We start from the raw sequence: 19,331 nt of genomic DNA on the forward strand, positions 1-19,331 counted from the left end.
GTTTTTTCTCGTTTTGACCAGTGCACCACAACTGGACAAAGGTATGTGTTTTTTCTGTCTGTGGGAAAGTGCATATAAAAGATCCCTAACTGCATTAGAAAAAATTTTAGTGGGTTTCTTCTGATGACTACGAGTCAGAATTACCAAATGTTTGACATCCAATAGCCGATGATTAATTAATTGATGTGCTCCAGTGGTGTCGTTAAATAAAACAAAATCAAATCTAATTCTTGGAGAACTCAAATCTGTTTGTTTTGTTTAACAAACCTTCTGAGAGTACTTCTCCCCTATATACTGACCCCCACAATTTTTCTTATCTCCTAATGTCAAGGGTCATACCAGTTAATATACAAGTTGTGATGCAATGGGTCTACTGACAGGGATCAATATTAAATTGACCGCATAAATCTGTTTTCTACATTATGCCAAATGCAGTGAATGTATAGTTCTTTGGGCCTAGACCCAAGGCAGTGACATGCTAACTTGTTTATCCCCGTCGGTTGGCCCATTAGGCTATTTCTCGTTCCAGCCAATGCTCCACAACTGGTGCAACAAAGGCTGTGGTGTGTGCTATCCTGTATGTGCGATGGTACAAATAAAAGATCTCTTGCTGCTAATCGAAAAGAGTAGCCCATGAAGTGGCGACAGCGGGTTTCCTCTCAATATCTGTGTGGTCCTTAACCATATGTCTGACGCCATATAACCATAAATAAAATGTGTTGAGTGCCATCGTTAAATAAAACGTTTCCTTCCTTCTGTTATTTCTAATTCCACCTAGTTCTCCACAACTGGTGTAACAAAGGCCATGGTACATGTATGTACTCTTGTCTGTGGGATGCTGTATGTATAAAAGATCCATTGCTGCTAAATTTTGGAAAGAGCTAGTAACCCATTGCATGGTGGCAGCAGCAGGGCTCGAACCTAACGGCGGCACCGACGGCAATTGCCGTCGTTGAGATATAAATTGCCGTAGGTAGAGAGCATCACTGATGGCACTTTTGTGCCGTCGGTAAAGCTCCTAAAAAATAGCGATATATATACACCTGGTGTACATTATCTGCCAATATTTAACATTTGCGTATTTATAAGATGTCTACATATAACAAGATAGCCTTTCAGTCAGGTTTATTTGCTGCAAATGTCACTTTTATACAAAATTGCCATAGGCAGGCTCAAAATTGCCGTCGGAGGACTGTTTCACCCATTGCAATTCTTTTAAACATTGCCGAGGGAGATAAATTCTTAAGTTCGAGCCCTGAGTAGGTTTAATTTCTCTCTCTCTATCTGTGAGGCCCTTAAGTTAACCATATATCCGACACCATATCACTTTAATTAAAATGTGTTAAGTGCATTGTTAAACAAAACATTCTTTCCTTCCTTCGTTTTTTATTTCTTCTTTTTTCTCTCAATACTAAAACTTTAAAATGAAGGAAGGAAGGAAATGTTTTATTTAACAACACGCTCAACACATTTTATTTACAGTTATATGGTGTCAGACATGTGGTTAAGGACCACACAGATAATGAGAGAAGAAACCAGCTGTCGCCACTTCATGGGCTACTCTTTTCGATTAGCAGCAAGGGATCTTTTATGTGCACCATCCCACAGACAGGGTAGTACATACCACAGCCTTTGATATACCAGTCGTGGTGCACTGGCTGGAACAAGAAATAGCCCAATGGGTCCACCGATGGGAATCGATCCCAGATCGACCGTGCATCAGGCTACGTCCCGCGCAGGGCTAGTTCTGGCACCTGCCAAATTCACCAATTATTGTGCATTTGAAAAACAATTGGTGAATTTTATTTTAATATGACGAAATAATTTCATTTACTAATTGATACAATTATTGATATTTTGATACAAAATAACTGGGTTTCTGCAATTTTTGAAGTTTTAACAGATAATTTGGCGAAATTTTCTACCGACCCAGAGCTAGCCATGTTGCCCTAGAAAGAAAGAAAGAAATGTTTTATTTAACGACGCACTCAACACATTTTATTTACGGTTATATGGTGTCAGACATATGGTTAAAGACCACACAGATACTGAGAGAAGAAACCAGTTGTCGCCACTTCATGGGCTACTCTTTTCGATTAGCAGCAAGGGATCTTTTATGTGCACCATCCCACAGACAGGGTAGTACATACCACAGCCTTTGATATACCAGTCGTGGTGCACTGGCTGGAACGAGAAATAGCCCAATGGGCCCACCGACGGGGGTTTCCTCTCTCAATATCTGTGTGGTCCTTAACCATATGTCTGACACCATATAACCGTAAATAAAATGTGTTGAGTGCATTGTTAAATAAAACATTTCTTTCTTTCTTTCTTGCTTGGTCAAATGGTTCAAGTCGACAATGCTTGATTAATTAGAGTAACCAGAACATACATTAATTATCGATTCCTGCCATTAGTAAAATATCCACTGTATAATAAAACATGCCTTGAAATTTTTTTTCAAATATACTCCACAGCAAAACTAGTGCCGTGGAGAATGACATTACAACTGTTGTCATTTTAGAAATATCCCAAAACTCCAAAAATAGCAGGGTTCGACAAATCCACTAGCCCTTGGTCACAAGCGGGACTTGTGAGATATGACTGCAAACTTCACGAGTTGAGATATAAATCATATTTGACAAAAAACATGAAATATCCTCTATTTCTCAAAGACTGGAAATGGATTCAAAGAACCTGCAGATTGAGACAGCATTCTGTTAATGAATTGCCATAAGCTAGGTTATAACAGATGTATTTACATGTACTTTCTTATCATCAATTTAATTCCAAGAACATATTCTTAGCATATAGTACATTAATTTATTATATTCTTGATGTTTAATGTGCTAGTTTAAAATTTCAATAAAGTTATGCACATAATAATATTAACCTTGTGACTACTACAGGCAAGATATCTCAAATGACGTCACGCAAGTCGACATACTGTACACTGTATACAATGCATTCCCCAATTCATATTTCCCACCGTTTTACACACAGGACTCACCGGAAATAATAATAGACCAACAGAAAATACATTACTTGAGAGAATGGCAGCTTTAGTTTTTCGTTTTTAAAAGTAAACACAACTTTTTCAAAAAGATTTGCCAAATTTTAATCAATAATGACTGATCTAAAATATCATAAAATTGTTAAAAACCCACGAAAATAATACTTACCGATTCAAATATAAACTTTATTTTATGTATTTATAAAACAATTAAGTAAGTGTAAATATGTGAGTAAAAGTTATTAATTTGTAACCCCCTCAACGTGGTTTTTGTCATAAATTAATTCAGTAGTCTGAAAGTTAACAGTAATCAAAATTTACTGATGAAATTTAAGAAACACTAAAAAAAACCCCAAAAACTTGTCACAATGTACTTTGGTCAAGACATGCATACTTATAGTAGACACATAAAAAAAGAGAGAGAAGAAATCACAATGAAACAGCAAACATTAATTGTTAAACTTATAGCAAGCTTGAACCATATAATGTTAATTAATGATTGTCATGACAACAATTGTAATAGAAGTACAGGAAGTGACAAGTAAACACCAAAGTTTGCCGACTTCTAAAATATTTACTATTAAAAATAATCCCAAAAATTGTACAGGTTTTAATATTCTACTTCTGTTTCATTTTCAAAAGTGTTTAGCTTTTTGCTACACTGCATTCAACAGGAAAATTCCCATCTATACAGTTTGTAATGTGATGAAGTACATCATGCCAAATTAATATAACAAACTAATGTAATATATGTTGACCTCACACAGGTTAATATCATAACATAATATGCTGACCTCACACAGGTTAATATCATAACATAATATCCTGACCTCAAACAGGTTAATAACATAATATACTGACCTCACAATAATGCTGACCTAATATGCACTTAACAGGTTAATAACATAATATACTGACCTACACAGGTTAATAACATACTAATATATGCAGGTTAATATCATAACATAATATACTGACCTCAGGTTAATAACATAATCACACACAGGTTAATAACATATATGCTGATAACATAATATGCTGACAGGTTAATATCACATAACATAATATACTGACCTTAATGGTTATCATATATACTGATCTCACACAGGTTAATATCATAATATGCTGACCTCACACAGGTTAATATCATAATATGCTGATCTCACACAGGTTAATAACATAATATACTGATCTCACACAGGTTAATATCATAATATGTTGATCTCACACAGGTTAATAACATAATATGCTGACCTCACACAGGTTAATAACATAATATATAATACTGACCTCGGAAGGGAACCCGGTGTCGCAACAGGAACCTGCACTGCCCATGTTGTCGGCACATGCTTCAGCGACTACACACACTCATCAGCCACAGCTAGCGAGCAAACAACACCCAACACAAACAAATCACTGATCAATGGCACCGGTACCATCACCATGTTATTTCCAGACACACTTCCGTCTGGTCACTTGATTGCCATCATCATAAGCCCGGAGGAAAAAAAACACCTCTCTCTCTCTCTCCTTCTTCCCCAACTAGAGCTGGCCAGCTAATGATGGTAATTGGCGCCAGTCCCATAAATAATAATGTCCAGTGTTTTGTTTCAAGTCTTGTTGTTGTTCCTCCCTGGAGTGCAACTTTTGTTTCAAAGTGATTAAAGACTGAAAATGGAAACACCGTTGTGGCCTGGCCAATCCATACTAAGTGGGTGATAACGAGTAACTCCCCGACATAAAGTATGTTCGGAGTGTAATTCAGCAGACAGAGGAACAATACTGCTACATGGATTTGTTTGAAGCACCGCATGTACGCACATGATGCAGAATTCATAAGCAGGTTGACGCCACATTGATTTGCGATAAAGGGGGGGGGGGGGGGGAAAAACAAACAGTGTTGGGTTACTCCTGGCAGAAAACAATCTCTGATTATCCGGGCTCAGTGGTTAAGCCATCGGACTACAGGCTGGTAGGTACAGGGTTTGCAGCTCAGTACCAGCTCCCACCCAGAGCAAGTTTTAACGACTCAATGAGTAGGTGTAAGACCACTACACCCTCTTCTCTCTCACTAACAACCAACAACTAACCCACTGTCCTGGACAGACAGCCAAGATAACTGAGGTGTGTGCCCAGGACAGCGTGCTTGAACCTTAATTAGATATAAGCACGGAAATAAGTTGAAATGAAATGAAAATCTCTGATCAGCAGTTTATCAGACAGATGTTTCTCAACAGGTGTACAACTGATTGTGGTGGACAATTATTTATAAATGTACATGAAAGTAGGACAACATTTCCATTAATTTGTCATAATGGAAGAAGGAAAAGAAAGAAAGAAATGTTTTATTTAATGACGCACTCAATACATTTTATTTACGGTTATATGGAAGGAAGGAAATGTTTTATTTAACGATGCACTCAACACATTTTATTTATGGTTATATAGTGTCAGACATATGGTTAAGGACCACACAGATATTGAGAGATAAAACCCGCTGTCGCCCCTTCATGGGCTACTCTTTTCGATTAGCAGCAAGGGATCTTGTATATGTATCATCCCACAGACAGGGTAGTACTAGATGTAACTACTAGAGATGAAACAATTCACTCACGTATTCGGTACAGGCTATCCACAATACATATTCGTTATTCGGTACCCAAAGAACCGAATATATTCGGGTTTTTTTAATATCTTCATTATTATTTATTATTATTAATAATTATATAAATTTAGAAATACATCAGTTTGCAAGCTGTATGTACACACAGAAGTATTTTAAGCAGTCTCTTTTGTTTTTTCATCTTGCTAATTTTATTTTTATTATAATTTTGTTTTTATAACTAACATTTAATGTTTGTAATTTTCAATGTCTAACATTCGAACGTTTAATGTTAAACACATCCTACTATTTAAAGGCTATTTTTGACTTTTGTTCACTGGTGAGTTGCTTCATTCAGCAAGTTAGTAATACAGTATTGGTAGATTCACTGTAATTATTGGTATTTATGAACATTTATTTGTATTTGAGATCTCATATTCGTGATACGTATCGTATTCGCCACTTGGTGTATTTGTTGCAGCTCTAGTAATACATATATTTACAATTCTTAAACACCTGCGTTTAAGAAAAACAGGATTCGTAAAATTCGGCCACAAATGGCCATAGTTTAAAATCTACTGATCTGTTGTTAAACATACATTCCTTTCTTTTTGTTTCTTCCTTCTCCCAGTCTGAGCTTAGCAATACAGATATTACAATTAGGTTATATAACTGACAAAGACCTAAAAAAATGCCCTGCACAATCCGCTTATGAATACTGATGCTGAGCGTTTAGGCTGTCTCCGGTTGCTGCATCCATTCAATGAGATAAAACTAAGGAGGACAAATCCCCACAATACAGAGCTCAGCAATACAGGTACATGTATTACAGTGAAACCTCTCAAAACCGGACCCTCTCTAAACCGGAATTTTCCCAAACCGGACCTTTTTTCACGGTCCTTTTTAAAAAATCTGTACATAATGTAACCTCTATAAACGGAATACCTCTTGAAACCGGACGTTTTACTTGGTAACCGAGGGTGTCCGGTTTAGAGTGGATTCACTGTATATTATATAACTCAGGCAGACAGCAGCAAACAAAATGAGCTGCTTTAATATATTGATGCTGCCTCTGATGACATTCAGAGCTCAGACTATGCTCAGACATGAAAAATAAAGTTCCATTTTATCCAAGTGTGCATAGAGAAAAATTACCACAGATTCTCTAGGCATATAAATTAATAATCGTAGTGCTCATCATACCTCCCTATGCGATCAATTCTGAAACGACTTCCATAGTTTTATTTAAAGCAACGACTTGATCCCCACTGCTCAGGAAGGAAGGAAGGAAGGTAGGTAGGAAGGTAGGAAGGAAGGAAGGAAGAAAAAGTTTTATTTAATGACATACTGAACACATTTTATTTTATTTATGGCATTTGGACATATGGTTAAGGACCACACAGATATTGAGGGAGGAAACCCGCTGTTACCACTTCATGGGCTACTCTTTTCGATTAGCAGCTAGGGATCTATTATATGCACCATCCCATGGACAGGATAGCACACACCATGGAAGGAAGGTAGGAAGGAAGGAAGGTAGGAAGGAACGAAGGAAGGAAGGAAGGAAAGAAGGAACGAAGGAAGAAAAAGTTTTATTTAATGACATACTGAACACATTTTATTTTATTTATGGCGATGGACACATGGTTAAGGACCACACAGATATTGAGGGAGGAAACCCGCTGTTACCACTTCATGGGCTACTCTTTTCGATTAGCAGCTAGGGATCTATTATATGCACCATCCCATGGACAGGATATTACATACCACAGCCTTTGTTACATCAGTTGTGGAGCACTGGTTGGATGAGAAATAGCCCAATGGGTCCCCCAAGGGGAATCGATCCTAGATCGATCACGCATCAGGCGAGCACTGTACCACTGAGCTACGTCCCAGTTTAAAGTCTGTTTTGTTTAATGACACCACTAGAGCACATTGATTAATTAATCATCGGCTATTGGATGTCAAGCATTTGGTAATTGTGACTCTTGGACATCAGAGGAAACCCGCTACATTTTTTTCTAATGCAGCAAAAGGGATCTTTTATATGCACCTTCCCACAGGCAGGAAAGCACATGATCAGTTGTGGTGCACTGGTTGGAACGAGATAAAACTCAATCAGCTGAATGGATCCACCGAGGTGGTCTGATCCAGCGATGCAAGCACTCAACCGACTGAGCTAAATCCTGCCCTAAATGCACTGCAGTTCCAGTACATGTTATTCTATATTTGTCCCTCAGGAGAGATTGTTTTTTTCAAAACCAAAATTCAGAATAAACTTAAAAGACCTTTAACTGTGGTTAAATGTGTATGTGTCACAGATAATCGGAGAATCAATGTGTTTTTTTGCGTAGGAGTTAAATGTATGGAAATCGTAATTCACAAGGATCCTGCTAAGCAGTCCATTGGTGCCTGGTATTGTACATGCAGAGCTCTGTACAAGTGGGAAATTTTCGTTGCTTAAATGATGAGCTTCCCAAGTGACTCAAAATGTAATTTTCACTCAACCTCCTACTTTATAACAAAAAAGGTTTACAGATTTGATTACCCACTATGGAAGCATTTATAGCAGGGCTCGAAATCTGCAAAAAGCAGCCCACCTTTTAGACCTATACATGCAGTGATAGAAATTAGCAGAACTGGTTTCACTAGTCCACCAGACAAGTACATCTATAAATCTATTTGTCCATCAATATTTTTACTTGTCCAAATAAGTTGTTAGTTCTATTCAAGAGCAAGGACAGTGTTTTTGATTGCTCAAAATGAAACAGCACTGTATATTTTTACTTGTCCAAATAAGTTGTTAGTTCTATTCAAGAGCAAGGACAATGTTTTTGATTGCTCAAAATGAAACAGCACTGTATATTTTTACTTGTCCAAATAAGTTGTTAGTTCTATTCAAGAGCAAGGACAATGTTTTTGATTGCTCAAAATGAAACAGCACTGTATATTTTTACTTGTCCAAATAAGTTGTTAGTTCTATTCAAGAGCAAGGACAATGTTTTTGATTGCTCAAAATGAAACAGCACTGTATATTTTTACTTGTCCACTGGACAACCACCAAGGTACATTTTTCTTGTCCCAGCAGACTATCACTTGTCGGGACAAACAGAGAAATGCTTGTTTCGAACACTGCTATAGCATGTGAAATAAAAATCGAACTGCTAAAACCACAACAAACTGCAGGTGATTACTCAAGAGACTATAAGACTCCATCATATGTGGTCATGTGGGATAGAAAAAGTACACCCGAGGTGGTGAAAATTTCGACACTGGGACTCAGCAAGCCTCGTCCCGGGTCAAAATTTCAACCTGGGACTCAGCAAGCCTAGTCCCGGGTCAAAATTTCAACCACCTCAGGTGTACTTTTTCTATCCCACATGACCGCACATGATGGAGTCTATTAGTATGCACGTACGGTTATGTCATCTGTGTAATGTTTCATTGCCATATCAACTTCAACAAGAAACGTCCAGCTAAATGTTGGCGTATTGAACTATCACTCAAAAAATAAATTTTAAACTCAATAAAAGTATTGAAAAAATATATATAAGCAAACGCTAAAACCTCTTAAATGATACATCTTCAAGATGAGAGACATATATAAGGCTGAGTACAAACAGAATGCTAACAGAAACAACAAAAGCTCTTGTGCCACTGCAAACTCCTGAAATCAGGACACCTCTGAATACCAGACAATTTACTTTGTCCCATGGATGTCCATTTTAGAAGGGTTTCACTGGCTGGGGCAAGAAATAGTCCAATGGGCCACCGATGGGGATCGATCTCAGATCGAGCGTGCATCAGGCAAGTCTTTTACCAATGGGCTGTCCTACCCCTACATATAGCAAAACATTACTGGGTATATTTTATATTACAACTTTAAAACTAAAAGTATCTTCCAGTTAGCAGTAAATGTATCGCAGAGTTAAAAAAAAAGAATTGTTTTATTTAACGACGCCACTAGAGCACATTAATTTTTTATCTTATCTTCGGCTATTGGATGTCAAACATATGGTCATTCTGACACTGTTTTTTAGAGGAAACCCACTGTGGCCACATACATGTAGGCTACTCTTTTACAACAGGCAGCAAGGGATCTTTTATTTGCACTTCCTACAGGCAGGATAGCACAAACCATGGCCTTTGTTGAACCAGTTATGGATCACTGGTCGGTGCAAGTGGTTTACACCTACCCATTAAGCCTTTGGAGCACTCACTCATGGTTTGGAGTCGGTATCTGGATTAAAAATCCCATGCCTTGCCTGGGACCCAAACCCAGTACCTACCAGCCTGTAGACCGATGGCCTAACCACGGCGCCACCGAGGCCGGTTAGTTTATCAGATTATGGAAAATGGTCCACTTAGTAGTCTATTACATTGTAACTCAAAGAAAATAATCCACATCAAGTGAAAATAGATCGGCCAAATTTAAAATAACTCCAAATTACACATAATGGTCCTCAAATTTATTGATAACGATCCACTAATTCTTACTGATTTCTTTATGAATGCGTCAATTATATAAATATTCCTGATGCGTATATTCAAATAAAGGGAAAAAAAGGCTTCAAACGTGGCAGGTTTTCTTTTAAAAGGTCTGCCAATCAAACAATTTTCTTTGCATTAGCTTATGTCGATACCTGTCAACACTGGTGAGTAGGTGTATACACGCATACGTCCCAGTCAATCAACAAGGCATGCAGAATCATGCAAAAACTAGAAACTGCGATTCAGGTTTCTTTTATTCATAGAGTCCGTGATATTTTATGACAGCCCTGCTCTTCAAACAAACCGAATGCATGCTAACTATGATTTCCAAACACGGCTACCGATTTATCTGCAAACTAAACGTGATTCACCATCCGGGAGAGTTCTGTGTAAGGAGATAACTGCATGCACCAGATTGACACCATCATGCTGGTGCAGTTCTAGTATTAAAGAAAAAATTAAGAAAACAGAAAAGAAAGAGAGAAGTAGAAGAAAAGAAAAAAAAAACTAAAAAAATTAAAGGAAAAAGTCAATTTCTTAGATATTGAAATATTTGTGCATATTAAATCTATAACACTTAACAAGATTTCTTCTTTTTTTAGTCAGCTTATTTTCTGCATCTTAACATCTACCGTAGATCACCTAATGCCATAATGATCTTCTGCCTGGTGGTTCTGTCTGCCTCTACAAGACGTTCTTTGAAAAATAGCCAATCAATACAATGGATAAATAAAAGAAAAGGAATTATAGACTACAGGCCGAATTTACGACACGTGTTTCTCTTAGACACTAGTATGTAGTCACATCAGGGTTTCTGCCAGAGGGTAAAACGGGTATGGTGCCATGCATACCCAAATTTTATTTTTTTAAAGTTAACTTTTTCACAAAATTAATTACTCTTATCATTACTGTATGATTTTCTTAACCCTAACCCTAAACGTAACCCATTTTTATTCAGGGGGATGCCCCTCATACTCCCTGTTGACTGTGGTTGCATTCAATTCCATAGCGCCATATCCAAAAATTTCTTTCTGACAGAAACACTGCACATGTGTGTAAGACATAAACAGGCTTTGTAAATTCGGCACTGTTTGTTCAACAGTACCCCAGGACAACACACACTACAACTATTATACATGTAGGTGATACATTAATATAAGATTTTACCTGTTAACCATGGTTTTTTTGTGTGTGTGTGTGTGCGTGGAGTTTTTTTTACATCTGTTTTTTTGCTACATTTTTCCATTAGTAACAAGGGATCTTTTATATATACTTTCCCACTGACAGGTCAGTACATACCATAGCCTTTGATATACCAGCCGTGGTGTATAATTGGCAGAGATGTGACAAACCCATCAGAGAATGGGTCCATTGAGGTTATTTGATCCTATGATGCAGGAACCCCAGATGAGCGTTCTACTACTGACTGAGCTACAACCTGCCACAAAACCTATAAGGTCTCTCCCCATATTTCATATTTTAGGTTGTTTTCTCACTGACAAAAATGTGCAATAAATCAGTATAACTGCACACTGTTTGCCCCCTCCCTCACCTCTCACTGAGCCAAACTTCCTTACTGCATAACCTCACTTAATTAGAATAGTACCAGTTAGTTACCACATAAGCGTATCCATGGTACGCATCATTATTGCACACTTGCATTATACTGATTGAAAAAAGTTACAGTTTGTAACACTAGAGCACATTGATTTGTTAATCATCGGCTATTGGATGTGAAATATTTGGTAATTTTGACATACAGTCTTAGAGAGAAAACCCTCTATATTTTTTCATTAGTATCAAAGGATTTTTTATATATATGCACCATCTCACAAACAGGATAGCACATATCACGGCTTTTGATATACCAGTCATGGTGAACTGGCTGGAATGGGAAATAGCCCACTGGGCCTACTGACAGGGATTGATCCTAGACCGACCATGCATCAGACACTGGGCCACATTCTGGCCCTTGTTTTGAATGACAGCAGATAGACTCTTATGCCGTCACACTTGGGCCTGTCAATTAAAAAACCCTGCCTCATGCAGTGGCGTAGTGGTTAAGCCATCGGACTACAGGCTGGTAGGTACAGGGTTCGCAGCCAGGTACCGGCTCCAACCCAGAGCGAGTTTTTAAGGGCTTAATGGGTTGGTGTAAGGCCACTACACCCTCTTCTTTCTCATTAACCACTACCCCTGCGCGTGCTGTAACCTCACCGTGGTGCAGGGGTGTAACATTCTCTTTGAGAATGGCCAATACAGCACAAATTGAAGTTTAGAGTAAAATTCGGTGTCCGTAAAATTCTGTGATATTTGTATTTGTATTTTTGCACAGTTCTTTACACTGTTTTTGTTTAAACCTTGAATTTTTATACTGATGTTGATCATCACTTTATTTATTTGCATTACCATAGTTTGACACCCAATAGCCGATGTATTTTTCGTGCTGGGGTGTCGTTAAACATTCATTCATTCATTCATTCATTAACCACTAACCAACTAACAACTAACCTATTGTCATGGACAGATATCCCAGATAGCTGAGGTGTGTGCCCAGGATAGCGTGCTTGAACCTTAATTGGATATAAGCACAAAATAAGTTAAAATGAATGAATGTCAATCAAAACACTGAAAGTGACTGTGTGCAATCACCATGCATACCACTCACAAGTTTATACAGTAACTTTAACATGTTTGCTATAAAACCTACCAACCATCCATCAACAAGTAAACAAAATTGGCAGAGCAATACATCATCATTTAACAAAGGCTAAAAGCTAATCACCTACATGTATGAACAGGAATTTCATAATAAAGAACACAAAAACACCTTAATAATTAATCAAGTACAGAGAATATTCGCCATGAGGGACCTGAAACCTGGAAACAAAGAAAACATCACCAACAAAGCAGGTAAAACATCTGGGAAAGGTCTCAATTCAGACTTTTCTCTAAGTGAGGAATTTATGAATATTTTAAATGACTTAACCCTCTGTGAAAGTTGTGTTTTCTAGTAACATGGTTACTTTAGTACCTGCATGGTTGAGAAAAAAGCAAATCTCATTCTGCCACACTCATTCTTACACACCACCCTTAAAAAGCAAACAAACAAACAAAAATACACACATACAAAAACAACATTGGTTAAAGTTTTTAAAAACGCATGTTCGTCTAAGAATTAATGATTAATAAGACAAGCACTAGTTATGTCTGACGGTATTTCCCTGTTTAAACATCACAGACTTTAGCTTCTCTCTGTTATAACCATATCCAAATGTGTGTTGCAGGTTTGTAGATTAACTAAACTTAGTGTCCATTTTTAGGGGCTGAAATTAGGATCTGCACCTTGAACAGGTACAACCCCATATTAAAGTTTGTTTTGTTTAACAACACCACTACTAGGCACTGTAGCAATAGTCTACAGGGCACATTGATTTATTAATCATCGGTTCTTCGATGTCAAACATTTGTGAACTCTGATACATATACATGTATATATATATAGTCTTATAAGATGTGCACTAAAACAGCTTGTTCATTTCATTTCATTTCAACTTATTTTTGTGCTTATATCCAATTAAGGTTCAAGCACGCTGTCCTGGGCACACACCTCAGCTATCTGGGCTGTCTATCCATGCAGGACAGTGAGTTAGTTGTTAGTTGGTTAGTGGTTAGTAAGAGAGAAGAGAGTGTAGTGGCCTTACACCTACCTATTGAGCACTTAAGAACTCGCTCTGGGTTGGAGCCGGGACCGGGCTGCGAACCCTGTACCTACCAGCCTGTAGTCCGATGGCTTAACCATTGTGCCACTGAGGCCAGTACAGCTTGTTCTGAATCCTATCTGTTGGATGATGCATATAAAAGATCCCTTGCTACTAATGGACATTATAAATCCTATGACCATGACCAATGGAAAAATGTACATGGTTTCCTCTGAATACTACATTTCCCAATTACTGTTTTTGACATCCAATAGCCGATGCTTAATTAATCAATGTGCACAAGTAATGTCGGTGAACTAAAACAAACTTTAAACTTTCCTTATTGACAACTAATGTAAACAGTTAGTTAAATGCAGAGCATTTGATCGCTCAGAGTGACTCAAAAGGGTAAACAATTTGATGAACGGTTTCGACGGTTTCGACGATTTCTGATTGATATTGATATCTGAATTGCTACATGTAGATAAAAATAGCTAGACCAAAGTGAACTTGATTTTCACAATGGTCAAGAACTGCTACTGTGTATCAAATCAAAATAAACATGGTCACAGCTAGACTGGACAGCAGAGTGGAGTGGAACTATTTTCTCGTGCCCCTATCCAAAAAGGTTCAGGCATGCCCACCATGGATCCATGTTCTGGCATCGCCAGTCCATGGTTCCATGACAGCAGATGTGGGATAGGCAGATAATTAAAGTTAAAGTTTCTTTTGTTTAACAACACCACTAGCTAGAGTACATTGATTAACTAATCATCACCTACTGGAAGGAAGGAAGGAAATGTTTTATTTAACGACACACTCAACATATTTTATTTATGGTTATATGACATCAGACATACATTGTATGCTTAAGGACCACACAGATATAGAGAGAGGAAACCCACTGTCGCCACTTCATGGGCCACTCTTTTTGATTAGCAGCAAGGGATCTTTTATATGCATCATCCAACAGACAGGATAGTACATACCACAGCCTTTGTTACACCAGTTGTGTAGCACTGGCTGGAACGAGAAATAGCCCAATTGGGCCACCGACGGGGATCGATCCTAAACCGACCGTGCATCAACCAAGCGCTTTACCACTGAGCTACATCGATCCTGTTCCTTGGCTATTGGATGTCAAACATTTGGTAATTCTAACAAGTAGTCATCAGAGGAAACTTGCTACATTTGTCCTAATGCATCAAGGGATCTTTTATATGCACTTTCCCACAGATAGGATAGCAGATACCACAGCCTTTGAGATACCAGCCATGGTGCACTGGTTGGATTGAAAAAAAAAAAAAACAATCAATTGAACGGAACCACCAAGGTGATTCGATCCTGTGACCCTACAAGGATTTATTCAGGCATTCTGCGATACCAAACACCAATTTCCAATTTCATGTCTAAATGCAGTCTAAATATTTTTGCAATTATGTCTAATATAATAAATTAATTTACCAATGGAGCATTCAATGGCTTAATTATTTTTTTAATACACTCTTTTTTATTTTTATTAAATTGTGCAAATTTGCCAAATCTGATCAAACATACAATGTAGGACCCTGCCAAAAATCATAGACAAATCCTTATAGTATTAATATGTTTAACTAGTTTCAGTTCAGTGCTGAATGGACAGACCCAAGGCCATGCAGTTATGTACAAAATAGATTGAAAATGTGACGTGTTTGTTCCAACCCTAATGAAATGAAGATAACTTCCTCCTAATGCTTTTACTTTCAATGTCTAGTGTTAAAATGTTATTTTTAAAAATATATATTTATTTATTTAATTAATTTGTAAAAAATTAATTAGAATAGCTTTTGGAAAAAAGCTTTTGGCCAATTGTTCACAAATACAGCAGTAGGTGCATTTGAAAAACACATATAATGAAAGTAGATTAAAAACACACTCTAAGCCCTCCCCCCCCCCCCCCCCCCCAAAACCAATAACAAACAAAAAACCCAACAAACAAAGCAAAATAGAAAACCCCAGCAATTTTACAAAAGCTGTAATATACGTAGTAAAAAAGTAACTTAAGATATTAAGAAAAGAGTAACTTTTTTAAAATTAATTAATTAAGGGATAACCTATTTGTGGACGTTAAAGCTGGATTTACAGTCACAAATTGAGTTTTACTGGCAACGCAGAGCAAAGACGGAAAAACAGACATTTGCAACTGTAAAGCCAGGTTTAACGTCCACAAATGGTCAAATGATCAAACACAACATCGATATTCCCATTCTAATTCAATAAATGCATTTTCTTTTAAAATTTCCATCCTGAATTTGTATTGCAATTGCTTTGTGATTCTGACTCTTATTTGTATATGATATTTGTATGTATTGCACACAATTCTTTACACTAGAGTTTTAATTTAACAATTGAATTTTCAAATTGATGTGATTCATCACTTAATGTTTTGTTTTTACCATAGTTTTGTCACCCAACAGCACAGGTATTTTACGTGCTGGGGTGTTGTTACCCATCTACTGTATACGCAAATATTTTCGTGGCTAAAATAATTCGCGATCAGGCTTTAATTTTACATTTTCGCGAGAAATTATTTTCGCGACTGTGTCCCCCGATAATAAAATAAAAATTACCCATATTTCATTTGCCAAACTGTTTTCAATGACGATTTCACGCACATACTTGGACATGTTCACTATGCTGTCAGCGAGACCATTACCATTACCAATATTTATTTACATGCTCATATACCACTAGAGTTTCGAGCATGTCTGTCCCGGGCCCGATCTCTGGATAGCCAGTGAGACGTCAATGTTGTATGTATGTCTGATAAGACTATTGTCATGTTATCGATGGAACACGCACATGCAATACAGAACACTGAAAAACTTTTCATTATTTGTGATACTCACAAATTTCCATTTAAGGTTACAAAGAAAACAAACAAAACTGAGATTACGTAACAATAGACTTGCACCCAAATGTGTGTCATTTGGATCAAATCCATGTGACCAGGCAGGTTTACAGAATCACGTGACATTGCGGACCACTGACTGCTTGATTCTGATATGGGTTGGGCGTGTAGATAAGACTATATATTATAAGGTAAATAATAATATACCAAATCGGAAATAAGTTCGCACGTAATTAAATTCACGGTGCTATCAACGTGTTCGCAATTTTCACGGTATATTTTATTCGCGAACATATTTGCGTACACTGTATTCTATTCTTATTTCATTTAAAAAATTGTTTAAATAATAATTTTTCGGACTGAATGTAGTGTTAACAAAAACCTGGTCACTACTATCATGTTTCAACTCATCTGCCAAATAAAATAATTAATAGTGAAATTTATTAAAAACTATCTTTTTATGTGTAATACAACTCTTAATCCGAATATCGTTTTTGTATTTTATTGTTTTATTAACGTCAATGCCAGCCATTATTACCGATTTCACTTATTTCCGAATATTCATCACAAATGGTGCTCGATAACAAAGATTTATAATTCAGCATATAGTTGCCATTATTTACTTCTGTATTCCTGTCACACACATGATGTCACACAAACGTTTATAAACAGCATTTACGTCATAAAATTTAGAGCAGCACATCTGTTTCTTCAGGAAAGGATTCAACGTTGGTATTTTAAAAGTAGGCTAAATATATCAACTAAATAGCGAGAATGAATGAATGAATGTTTAACGACACCCCAGCATGAAAAATACATCGGTTATTGGGTGTCAAACTAAAATAGCGAGAAGTAGCTCATGAATATGTAAATATATGCCAGGGTAGGCTCTTGGGGAATCCCCCACATTTCCGACAGGTTATGCTGGTTTAACTGCTGAAAATGGGGATTTGATTATATAGCCAATCAAATTTTGCGTTATGTGCAGATTTTGTGAATTAGAATTTTTTTTAAAGAATATAATTTTGTTAAAAGTTTTAGTACACATATGAAATCATTTTGGATTCTTCAAGCACTATATATTTTAAAAACATTTATGTGTGGCAGTGACTGTAATTTATGGGATAAAAACTAGCGTTCTGCTTAAAAGACAACAATCTACCACAACATGCGAATGCTAAATAGGAATTAATTACTTCCAAGTTCAGAGGATCAGAATTTTCATTTACATGTGCAAGCCAAGCAAAGGCAAATCTAAAAAAAAATTCAAAGACTGCTTTTGGTAAACAGATCGATTGGTGAACATTTCTGCATTTCACTTTTATTTTACCTTTTTCTTGCGTTCATCTTAATCTGGGGCGAGACGTAGCCCAGTGGTAGAGCACATCCTGACGCATAGTTGGTCTAGGATCGATCACTGTCGGTGGGCCCATTGGGCTATTTCTCCATTCAGCCAGTGCACCACGATGGTCTGTGGGATGGTGCATATAAAAGATCCCTTGCTACTAATGGAAAAATGTAGCTGGTTTTCTCTCTATGACTGTCGAAATGACAGTATGTTTGACATCCAATAGCTGATGATTACTAAATCAATGTGCTCTAGTGGTGTTGTTAAACAAAACAAACATTCATCTTAATATGTTGTTTTTCAGTAGGAGTAGCCTATGTGCTAGCATCCCCCCCCCCCCCCCCCCCCCCAATGGAACATTTTGTTCAGTCTTGTGTCACAAATTTCAGAGATCCTCTCATTTAAAACATTAATCAACAGCAGTTGCTAATCAATTATTAAATGACTAGAAATATAGCTAATAAAGATTTTGAAAACAAAATGTTCCCTGCACCCCCACCCCATTACTCGATCTAGAGTTCAAACAATGATCTATAACACAGCAGGTCAGGTCAGGTCAGGTCAGGTCAGGTCAGAGGGTTTTATATGCATACTCAGAACAAGCTGTTATAGTGCATGCCTGTCATGGACATAGGTGATGGCCTCGGCCAGCTCCTTCGTCTAGGACAGGATAACACAGCAATAGCCATATACATAGAATCTATCACCGTTGTGAGGTAAAGATAAGGAATTGTCGTAAAACACGAGTTATGACGTCACGCGTATGTAGAAATCGTCTAGCCCTCGGGTCAGACAGATTTATCTAGCCCTGGGGTCAGACAGATTTATCTAGCCCTGGGGTCAGACAGATTTATCTAGCCCTCGGGTCAGACAGATTTATCTAGCCCTCGGGTCAGACAATTTATCTAGCCCTGGGGTCAGACAGATTTATCTAGCCCTCAGGTCAGACAGATTTATCTAGCCCTCAGGTCAGACAGATTTTTTTAGCCCTCCGGTCAGACAGATTTATCTAGCCCTCGGGTCAGACAGATTTATCTAGCCCTCGGGTCAGACAGATTTATCTAGCCCTCGGGTCAGACAGATTTATCTAGCCCTCGGGTCAGACAATTTATCTAGCCCTCGGGTCAGACAAGATTTATTTAGCCCTGGGGTCAGACAGATTTATCTAGCCATGGATCGAGTCAGACAGATTTATCTAGTCCTGGGGTCAGACAGATCTATCTAGCCCTGGATCGAGTCAAGACAGATTTATCTAGCCCTGGATCGAGTCAGACAGATCTATCTAG

At 37.5% G+C, this 19,331-nt stretch overlaps 1 protein-coding gene across 4 annotated transcripts in view; it reads right to left on the reverse strand.

Moving 5' to 3' along the window:
* Window positions 1-19,331, reverse strand: part of LOC121381487 (myogenesis-regulating glycosidase-like) — an 82,035-nt gene that overhangs the window by 27,238 nt on the left and 35,466 nt on the right. Inside the window, exon 1 of one of the 4 annotated variants that reach the window (XM_041510830.1) lies at window positions 4,304-4,869. The exons of the other annotated variants lie outside the window; for them this stretch is intronic. Coding sequence (XP_041366764.1) covers window positions 4,304-4,348 — 45 coding nt within the window. The 5' untranslated portion in view covers window positions 4,349-4,869. Of the gene's footprint in view, window positions 1-4,303; window positions 4,870-19,331 lie in introns of those variants that run through there. 4 annotated transcript variants of the gene reach the window in all.

The sequence above is a fragment of the Gigantopelta aegis genome, chromosome 2, assembly GCF_016097555.1.
Source record: "Gigantopelta aegis isolate Gae_Host chromosome 2, Gae_host_genome, whole genome shotgun sequence".
NCBI lineage: Eukaryota > Metazoa > Mollusca > Gastropoda > Neomphalida > Peltospiridae > Gigantopelta > Gigantopelta aegis.